This window comes from Leuciscus leuciscus, assembly GCF_965113295.1.
Source record: "Leuciscus leuciscus genome assembly, chromosome: 9".
Classification (NCBI taxonomy): domain Eukaryota; kingdom Metazoa; phylum Chordata; class Actinopteri; order Cypriniformes; family Leuciscidae; genus Leuciscus; species Leuciscus leuciscus.
This window is the reverse complement of record NC_138733.1, coordinates 20,009,653-20,020,992: the sequence shown is the minus strand read 5'-3', so window position 1 is coordinate 20,020,992 and position 11,340 is coordinate 20,009,653. Positions and strand designations below refer to the sequence as shown.

The following is an 11,340-nucleotide window of genomic DNA, read 5'->3' as shown; positions in this document are numbered from 1 at the left end:
ATTTACCTTTGTACCTTAACATTCCACATGTACCTTAACATTCCACAGGCGAAATGCAGTCACTGCAATACGAAACTGTGCAATTTGCTAAATATTTTTTGATGAGGGGCCTGTGCCTTAGTAAACACCCCTGGTTTTAAGTTAAGCACAAATTCCCTGTTTTGACCAATACAAAGCTGCTTAGGTTGTAAGTGATTCTGAGTAAAGGTGCGATCACATTTACTGTTGTTTGGCAAATTTAGTCATTTCAATAGGAATCCACACGACTGGTAAATTTGCGCAAAATAATTCCCCATGCAACAGGTTCAAGTTGATCGCGTGGATTTACCCAGTTGACCAACAGAAAGCTGCTTGGTTTACAAGTGACTTGTGTGAGGTGTAGGCCTACTTCCACCGGTGCTTCATACATCACTAAACTATTGATTATTGGCATTCTTTGCCCACCCAAATTTTGCCTTATTAAGACCACCTGGAATTGATTGGATCGTAGGAAGTTTGGCCTTGCCAACCAAATGGAGGCAGATCTGAATGCCAGTTTGCTGTCAGTTGGAGGATATTTATTATATTTATACAAGATGGGATAGCTCCATCTTCCACCGAGATATGAGTCATAGAAAACAGATGCTGTTTCAAGAGAGAGGGGAGGTTAATGCTTTTGATTAAAGATTTTGAGCCACATGAATTTTAAAACAATGATGTGCATGGGTAAATCATTTATTATAAACACTGCAACATTCTGTAAAAATAATAATAATAATAATAAAGAATCGCCCATTTCATGGTGACTTTTACAAATGTACAGTGGTTGCAGTTTGTTTAAAGGCCAAAATCCATGATTTGTGTTTTGTGGTTGACTCTGTGCTGAGTCACAGACATTATGTAATCAAGCCTCATCATTTTACAGACAAAGCTTTAACTTTGCATTTACACAACACAGACAAGACCCTTGTCTAAACGTATAGCTTTCTCTCCTTTGCCTCTGCTTCTTTCTTTCTCTGATTCTCTCTATCCTCTTCTCCTGCTTTTCTGAATGTTTTGTTCTAAGACAAGTAGTTCCAATTTTCCCCAGGCTGCTGGCAGAGTCTTACACAGAATGTTTGTGCAGTAACATTGAGTAGAATGAGAGGTACATTTGTATCCTCCCTTTGTGCAGTTTATTTCCATGAGGTCATGGCCTGCCCACTGTTAGCAGAGCACTGCAACCAGACAGTAACAAGCTCAGAAGGGTGTCTGAATCAAACTCCCAAATACTTTTATCAGTACCATTCACAACACTATATTATTTATGACTGGCAGATATTTTATTTTATATATATATATATATATATATATATATATATATATATATATATATATATATATATATATATATATATATAAATTAATTACTTAAAAATCATACAATGTGATTTTCTGGATTTTAGATTCCGTCACTCACAGTTGAAGAGTACCTATGATAAAAATTACAGACTTCTACATGCTTTGTAAGTGGGAAAACCTGCAAAATTGGCAGTGTATCAAAAACTTGTTCTCCCCACTCTCTCTCTCTCTCTCTCTCTCTCTCTCTCTCTCTCTCTCTCTCTCTCTATATGCCATGTTATTTACACAAACTACCATGGTACATGTCCAAAACACATCAAATAACTAAACTGTATTCAAGTTAAAGTTAACTTACTTCATAACAACATCATAAAATCTCCATTTTTAAAAAGTCTGTACAGGTCTATTGCTTTTATTACGTCTTTTTATTTTTTGTCAATATCAGCAGGGGGCGTCGTTTCATTATCCTTGCAGATACGCTGCCTCGATCGCTCCAAAACTTTATTTTTATTTTTTTTTGCTGGTGTCGTCACCGTTGGACAGTGTCTTATTTTTTCGTAATATTTGTTTTGTATTTTACTTAAGATGTCCTTTTTTGCAGCGACACTGTTAAATTTACATTCATTAATATTTTTTTGTTGTGTACTTTGCTCGAATAACAGCAGGGGGCGTCCATTCATCATCATAGCCAGACTAATGTACTAATAATATACAAAAACAAGAATTAACAAAGAATGGTCTAGTACAAAAGTGATAGTAACAATATATATATATATATATATATATATATATATATATATATATATATATATATATATATATATGTTTTCACAATTTACTTTCCATTAACTCAGTAGTTGCCTGTTTTAGACAAATCTGCACAAACAAATCCATTTCATGATGTATAATGAATGATAGACGTAATGGAAGTCCCCTGTGCAGTGGAAGTCTCTGTGTGGGTGTGAGGAACTGGTGTTTTTTCCAGTTCTCATCCTCAGAGACAGGAACGTTCCCATTGACCCAGAGGCAGGACTTCCTATTTGTAAGATAAACTCAAGCATGTCCACATTTGTTTAGTGGACCCAGGGCCAGACACACTGACATTTACAATGTGAATCGGATGACCCGCTGAACGTAGTCTATTCTCGCTGTCCTATACTTGGTTGATGTACAAGAAGCGCTCTAATTTATTTGACATTCAGGAAGTTTAGTCAGAGGGTAGACCATAACACATAACAGAGAGCAAAGATTAACTTGTAGCTGGACTCAAATCGATAAATCAATCAACAAACTCCGTTAAATCCTCTTTCATCTCTGTTTAAAAAATAGGAAGTTGAACACTGCGTTAAATTCATTATGGTGCCTCACTTCCTAAGCTTTTGGTTATTTTTAAAGCACTGTTCTCAAGTATGCAGTTACAGATAACAGACATGAAATGAGTATCTGAATGCAAGTAACCAGGGAATTGCTTGAATACTGTTAAAAAATGAACAATGTGAGATTCACATTTCCTCTTGCTAAAAAAGCTGGAATGTGGAGCTGTCCGGTGCTGAATGTGTCTCCTTTTATACGTATAAAGGGTTTGTTCACCCAAAAATGAAAATTCTGTCAGTAATTACTCACCCTCATGTTGTTCCAATCAAAAAGTTCTTAATTTGTGTTCCGAAGATTAACAAAAGTCTTACGGGGTTGGAACAACATGAGGGTGAGTAATTTTTTTGGTGAACTAACCCTGTAATGCTTGCATTTCACACACCTTATATCAAATTAACCACTTAAAGCTGAAAAAAGTGGTTGACAACTGTTTTTTTTTTGTTTTTTTTAAGTCATTCCAGAGCTGAGACACTATTTCCATTTGACTGATTGGGATAACATTGGATCAGGTTTTGGAAAAGTCATGTTTAACAACTGGAGGAAGTGCCTCCACTTCATAAAGTCCCACAGTGCTGATCTCAGTGTAGAAGTAGAATAAGCCATGTATCACAATCAAAGACATTGTTGTGAATTGCATTTTAGTCCAATGACGAAACTAAAACAAGTTGTGCTGAAGACAAAGACAATACGACCACAGTCAAATACTGTTTATTGTTCATCTGGATGGTTAATGAATGTGGTTTTGATATTATCCAGGCCTCTGGAGAGACAGACATCTGCTTAACCCACAAGCATCATCAATTGAGACCTTCATAGAAAACAAACGTCTGCGTTACAAGAATACAAAAGGCTTGGGGCTAAAATGTGGAATGAATGGAATGTTTAAAAACCTTAAAATTACAATAATAAAAAACATGGGTTAGAGCTTATCACCTGCATTGAGCAGAATTGAGAGGGACAGAAATAATTAGGGACTATATGGAGTCATATTTTTCAAAAGGACAACACAGTTATGATGTATGGATCTTGCAAATGCTTTTTTTTTCTTCAATGCACTTGATTGTCTTGCGCATTGTGCCATTCTGAATGCAATTGTGGATTTCGGGGTTTGAATATCATACCAAAATAAACCATTAAGGTCTGTACCTTGTGTCTCTAGTCTAATGTACAAGATTTTATCCAAAATACTGATTTTTAACAACACCCACTGGACAAAGCCGAGCTAAAAGCCTTTCTGCCACTTGGTTTTTACCGGTAACCGAATTAAATTACTATCTCTCAAAACAAAAAACAAGCACACAATTTCGATTTGAAAATGCATTGATCAATACCATTTAAGCAGTGAGATAGCCTTAATGCTGTTCAATAATAAATGACAAAAACAGCATGAATACATCATCAGATTGTAGAATGGCTTGTGAAAATATTGTAGTGACACTTGTTTACTCAAATAGTGCAAAATGGCTTTGGTGGAATGATTACAAAGTATGCAAAGCAAAACGAACATTTCTCCAACACTGAAAAAAAAAAAAATCAATATGATGCTGAAGTTCACATGAAACCTTTGATCACTTTTACAATCAGGCAAAAAAAGTATTAGACAATGATTCATACAATAAGGCCCAACGTTAGTATTGTAGCATAAATGTTCCCCTTAAACACTCAATTAAGCAAATCTTCCATCTTCACAATTAACACACCGTTTTTAATATTTGTTAATACAAAGCTTACATTCATTTGATATTGCTGTATGAGAAAAATAGTGTTGATTCCACAAGCTGATGAAAACAGTGACAATGTATATAAAACCATAGGAATACACAGTCAGTCATCAGCCTCGCCATCGCAATTTATAAAAGATTGTGATTCAAATCTATATACAAGCAATAGTAGTGGAATGAACAGACGAAAAGGGAACGTGGTTTCCCACAGTTCAAAAACAGTGCTGCTCAAATAACCTGAGGATGACAGAAACACATCCGTAAACGTTTCCCTCAGAGATACACGTCCATGGTCTGAAGGATCATGTGGCGGCACAGGGGGCAGTTGTGTTGGTAGATGGGCTGGCTCAGCAGAATGTTGGTGCAGTTTCTACACAAGCACAAGTGACGGCACGGCAAAAGCACGACAGTCTTGAAGCTGTCCTGACAGATCACGCACTTCTTCCTCTCCTCTTGCTCCTGAAGAAGATTCAGCAGGTTGTCCGCCGGAGGGCCTTTGCCACTGTCCTCAGACGGAAACTTCCGGAGCGGCCTGTGAGCGCTGGAGCTTGGAAGCGGCAGGTTTAGAGGATCATCTGCTTGGTTGTTGTCCTCAGGCGCGTTGTCCACCACCGGATCTGCTGCGTTTAGGTCAACTTGAGGCTCAAGGTTGTGCTCGGGCTGTCTAACGTCCCTTTCCGCAGCTTCTCTCCTCGCAGGAACCACCAGGAGGCCTATCCGGCTACGATGCCAGGCCAATCTCTGCCACACGTTCCTCTCGAGGACGTAGAGGCGGTGTAGAGCTCTGCGGAGTCGCTGCAGGACTGGCACAGTGTTGATGTAGTTGATTATGTGCAAAGATACCCGTCTTGGGAGCGCTGGATTCAGGTATATGGTGGTACTCGTGATGATGACCAACGTGAGCAGCAGCCCGTAAGAGTTGAGCAAGAACACGCTCATGAAGATCTGGCAGACAGATCCCAGGAACTCCATGGCCAGTCTGCATGGCGTCCACAGCAGGATGGAGGTGCCAACGAGACTGCTGTACAGGAAGGTCAGCACAGTCAGGGTCAGCTCAAGAGCTTTCTGCAAAGGGCAGGACACTGCCTCCACAGTGTTGGCCAACACGGAGTATAAATTCTGCGTACCAATGAGAAGCAAGTTAATGATCGTGTTGACGAAATACAGCAACAGGCTGAACACGATGCCACAGCCTTCCCACGCCTGCCGTAGCAAACTGTGTCCCGACAGCAGGCCGCGGTGAAGAAGCTCTTTGGTGCGCAGTAGCAGATGTGAAGACAGGTATCCGATCATCTTGAAGCTTTCCAGCATGCCTCCGAGCAGCTGCGTCCAGCCTCCGACCATGTTATGGGTCACGACGGTCACTCCATCCCTCATGGTGATGATGCAAAGAAGAGTGAGATTCCAGCACTCTAACACTGAATTTGTGAGTAGCATGGGCAGACTACTGACAAAGGAGATCACTGCCAACAGCAGCTGAATGAATGAGTTGACAATCACAAAATTTAAATCCAGAAGGAGGCAAATGACATCTATGCATTTTCCAACTGAACTAAAAATCAAGCTCAGTAGACCCATAATAAGGATATCTGCTTGTGAAATGTCACCTTAGTTCGCCGTGATGGACTAAATATCATCTGTCATATTATTTGTGCTGTCAAACGACATAGTTCAGTCTGTGCTTACACAAACAAACAGCTTTGGTAGCCAAGTTAGCTCGCGTGCTAACCCATGAATTCGCGTCTTAACGTGTCGTCTTGGCAAACCGCTTCAGATTTAAATAAAAGCAATTCCGGTCGTATTAAAACTGAGCATTAGCTGGGAATGATGTGTCCTCTGGTTTGGAAAGATACACTCATCCTAAACATGGTTAGCATAGCACCGTGAAGTAGCTGCTCACACATGGACGGGAACTGCTCGGCGGATGTTTACGTTTGAAAATCGAAACTGCTCATGTCGGCTGGTTGTACAGATCTGTATCCCAAGCTAATGTTGATCTTAGAACATGTTGTAATCCAAGCGTCCGCACTATGTTATGAAGCTCCAAGACGACGACAAACCCAGACGCTTCTTTCTTTGGATTATTAATGGGCTAGAATCGAAAGTGTCTCTCTCTGTTTCAGACCGTTGTTTCCGCTTTACAACACGTAGCCTAACGTTATTTGAAGTGGATCAACTCTGCACTCGGGCTGCGCAGAAACGCGGCTGCACTTATTATTATACATACTCACCACCTTTATTTTCTTTACCTTTCTGGTCATTTCATGTAGCATGATTTGATTATGTAATAGATAAAATAGTTTCTGGCGAAATTATAGACTTTAGAAAATTACATCATTCGTGGTTGATAGTTAAAACTAATAAATCATTATCTTTGCTCTTTTCAAGTAGGCTGTGAGCAGTTGTATTGTATTGGCTGATTAAATCACTGATTTTATTACAGGCATTTGGCTTTTGTCCCTGGACATGTGCACTTTGCACTTTGTTGCCATTTTAAACGTTTTCACTGTTTTGATTTAAATTCTCAACCATGCCATCACAGTTTGTACTAGGAATGACCGGGGATAACTATTGCACAAAGTACAGTAAAGGTTTAAATCAAAGGTCCAGTTACACAATTAGGTCTATGTTTCCACTATCAGTAATTCTGTATGTTGTTTTAAACATCTAGATTAAAACTGTTCAAACTTGAATGTTTTTTCCAAATTCAAGTCTTACAGACTAAAATTTCAATATCATATTGCATAGAAAGTTTTCATGTGTGTTTTAAATGTTATAAATATTAATAAAAATAGGTGGTTAATACAGCCTAATAAATAAATGTTTGACATTTTTATTTTTCCTTTTTTGCTGATTCATGAATTGTTTTGTCTATCATTTGTCTTTTTAAATTATTACATATTTTCAAATATGATATTTGTTTTTTAACATAAACAGCTCAATCATCACAATGCCTGTTCTATCATGAAGTGGACTTGATGAGAAACAAATTATTTGATATGTGGAGTGAAATAATGATGATCTCATTTGCTAATTTATGCTAATCAAGATTCAAACCAGAAGAAAATATACGACTGATAATGGCTTATAATGAACAAAAGTTGTGGTTTTGCTTGTCAATAGAGAAAGAATAGCCAAATTAGCTAGTGAAGTTATGAATACCTCCATTAATATTTAAAGGGGAAAAGACACACACACACACATGCAACTCAAACACAAACAATTTGACATGTTGGACCCCATGCAGTTCTGCTGTTCTGCAGGTCAAACACTGTTTAACCTTTGTTTGAGGCCATTCTCTGCTGAGGGCCTCTTGGGAAAATAAACAAACTACACTGATCTGAGGCCCCGTTTTAAAGTAACAAAGCCCTGGAGAATAGATTTCCTTTGACAGATTTACTTCTAGTGCATAAAGCAAAACATAACTGCTGTATTTTCCATTCCTACAGGTCACTTCCACACCATTAAACTTGATGACAGTCCTTAAGTGCTCCTGTCTGCTCCTTGCTACATTGAGCATTAAAAGAAACCTTCTCTCATGAGGGAAACAAAATACCGGTGAATTGATTGCGACAATAGGTCATTTTGTTGATGGTGGTTCTATTGTTTCACTGACCCATTCCTTAAGAAAACATGTATGTCCTGTAATATGACGATAGCTGCTGGATTCTGTTTCGACCAACAACATGAAAAAGTAGTTTTGAAAAGATGTGGGTTTCTTAGCACACATTTTGTTGTATTGAAGTTTTCCTTGTCCACAAAATATTCTTGAAACTTTGGACAATTCATAAACATTTTGTCACAGCTTAATTACATGCAGTCGTTTTGGAAAATGGAACTTAATTTAACTCCCTTGTGTTGAGACTACATTAATCCATAGACAGTATAAGAAATGGACAGAGTCATCTCATTGGAACTCAATTGAGGCAAGTGAAGCCCATTTTCAGCGATTTCTTAGGACTTCCGTTCCTGACGCGCAGACTCAAACTGAGCTTGACGACGTAGATGTGACGTGAGCAACCCGTCTGTCTTCTAGTGGCTGTGGCATGAGAAATCTGAATCATTCCCTTCCGAATCTTGCAGAGACGGAGAGTGTGAGTAGGAGGTATCCATGAGCTAGGAGCAGGAGAAACTTTTGCTAGGTATTCTGATTAATTATTTTGTCATTTTGCCTACACGTCCCCCCGATTGCCCGCGAGCTTCTCCTCCCGTCAATACGGTAATCTCTCTACTGTGCGACAGAGTGTCGCGTGGTTATGACGCAATCGTTAGCCTACTTTTACAAAAACTGTTTTTACGGGGCAATAACGTAAGCTACAAGGTAATGGAGCATTTTATACATTGTCGTGTTTCTTTAGAAATAAATAATGGACAAATGGAGTCTTCAAACGCCTCAGATGTAAAGTTATTCACTGTCAAAGTGACGTCAAAATGAATGGGAGTCAATGGGATGCTAACAGCAGGTGAAGTTCTGCTACAAGATGGTGGCACGCGGCCGGCTTCAACTTCCGGTCGACTTCCTTCCCGCTTGCATTAATCATGTTTTTTAATGAGTGAAATTGAACAGTGAAATTAGCATCATGATTTGTATGGGACTTGAGTGGGAGAGTAAATGTGTTATTTTGCATATTTTTTAGTAAAGGGAAATATTTGTTAGTGTTTTAGGTTCATTTATGTTGAAAATTAAGGAACATTTTTTATGTTGTAGTTTTTGTGGTTACCTTTGTGGAGAAGAGATGAAGCTTAGCTTGTGGGCTAATCATGACTAAAAAAAAATAAAAAGCTTTATCCAATGAGCAGTACCTGTTAGCTTGCTACCATGTGCCATTGTTAGTTAGCAATTAGCTGGAAGAGCTTCAACAGAGTTACTTTGGTTAAGTCTAATTTTAGAAAGGTTTACTGAATTCGGTTAGCTTTTTGCTCTACAAAACTTTGATTAAGTTTGTTCAACAAAGATTGTGTTTTTGAATGGACTTAAACAAGCTTTAATTAACTAATTGTGTTTTCATAAGTTCATTGAGCAAACTGCTTTTTGAGTGCACATCATCAAGAAAGAGAGCTTGCTAATCATTTGCCATTTACTTGTTTAATATAGGCCCTTATATTTTTTGACCAATTTAGATTTTTGAGTTGTCGGAAAAATACAAGTTAACTAGCAATTTTATTCTTGAAATGTTATGACTTTTTCTTATTTAGGGCCAAAAACATTCTTGCAAAGTGTTAACACTCTGATGTGTTGTAAAATGTTTGTCAAAATGTATATTACGATAATGATGTTTACGGGTCAATTCCATTTCATTGTTAAAGGCAGCTGCACAAAAATGCAAAATACATATTATATTTGTTTTATGTCAGTTTTTCAACTACCCTCTGAGGGTAGATTTACATTTATGTATTAGTCAGACGTTTTATCAAAGAAACGTATAATTTAATCAGTAGAAACTGATGTATGTGTGTGCATATATATATATACACACAGTACTGTGCAAAAGTCTTAAGCACGTTAGTATTTTCACTTTAAAAAATGGTTTTAAGCCAGTTATTTATATATTTTGCTGTAGTGTGTCAGTATGAAATGTCAGTTTATATATTCCAAACATTCCTTTTGCCATTAATTGTAATAATCCAGTGAGATTTTTGTATGCACAAGGAGTCTGACAACCGCCGGTATGATCCACACAGAGATCTGATCTCACCATCATCGAGTCCATCTGGGATTAAATGAAGAAACAGAAAAAATTGAGACAGACTAAATCCAGAGGAACTGCGGCAACGTCTCCAAGACACTTGAAGAAACCTACCTGCAAATCTTAAGTACTGTGAAAACTTTTAGGCACTTGTGTAAAAATGCTGTAAAGTGAGGATACTTTCAAAAATATTGTCATAAATAGATTTGATTTATCAATGAACTTCTATTAACTAAATCAAATCAATATTTGGTGTGACCAACCTTTTGCGATTAAAACAGCTTTTGTCCTGGTACACGTGCCAATAGTTTTTCAGGTAGCTTTGCAGGAAGGTTTCTTCAAGCATCTTTGGAGACATAACCGCAGTTCTTCTGGATTTAGTCTGTCTCAGTTTTTTCTGTTTCTTCAAATAATCCCAGACGGACTCGATGATGGTGAGATCAGATCTTCGCGTGGTGCACCGGCTGTTGTTGTTGCTGATCCCGCCTCTCCCACCTCCACTGCAATATTCAGCAAGTCCGTCAGTGTGGTTAAGCCTGAGGTATTCCGGTCACCAGCTTTGTCCAAGCAAGTGGATCCCCGGCTCCGCTTCCAGCCACTGATCCCATCACTCCACCTCGGCCCATCGACCTGTTGGGTTCACCTTGGCTCCTCCCTCCCTCGGCTCCACCAGAGACCATCATTCATACAGCTCCACCGGACTCCCTCGTCCCTCAGGCTCCACTTCAGCCATCACCCTGCCTGCGCCACGGACTCTCCACCCCTTCGGCTCCACCGGACTCCCTCGTCCCTCAGGATCCACGTCAGCCATCACCCTGCCTGCGCCACGGACTCTCCACCCCTTTAGCTCCAGCGGGCTCCGCCTTCGCTCCGGCTACTCCTTGGTCCTCAGTCGCACGGCTCTGCCTCAGTCCTCAGTCCTCAGTCACTCTGGCCCTACCTCGGATGCTAGTCGCTGCGGCTCCGCCATGGCTTCCTGGACCATCGGTGTCGGCCGTCCCCATCTGCTCTCTGTCTGTGCCCTGGGCTCCACTTCCTATGGCTTCATCTCCGTTAGTTGTCCCCCGGGTGTCGTCAGCCAAATCGCCACCTTGGCTCCTCCTCCTGTCGATTCTTCTGTGGGCTATCGTCCTGGGGTGCGTTTTTCAAACAACAATGTAACTTGCTGCTGAACTACCATTGTACAATGCATCGTTGAAGAAATCTACTAGCTAGTAACGACTGTTTTCCAAAACCGT

The 11,340-nt window shown here is 39.4% G+C and overlaps 1 protein-coding gene across 1 annotated transcript; it reads right to left on the bottom strand.

Annotated features, from left to right (window-relative positions):
- Nucleotides 1-3,386: 3,386 nt before the first annotated feature.
- On the bottom strand, nt 3,387-6,599 carry rnf26 (ring finger protein 26). The gene has a single exon (XM_082179383.1). It carries the CDS (start codon nt 5,991-5,993, stop codon nt 4,689-4,691), a length of 1,305 nt encoding a protein of 434 aa, XP_082035509.1. The 5' UTR covers nt 5,994-6,599; the 3' UTR covers nt 3,387-4,688.
- Nucleotides 6,600-11,340: the final 4,741 nt, after the last annotated feature.

Excerpts from the sequence above, each read along its gene's own strand:
- rnf26 (XM_082179383.1), bottom strand. The coding sequence starts at position 5,993 with ATGGGTCTACTGAGCTTGATTTTTAGTTCAGTTGGAAAATGCATAGAT.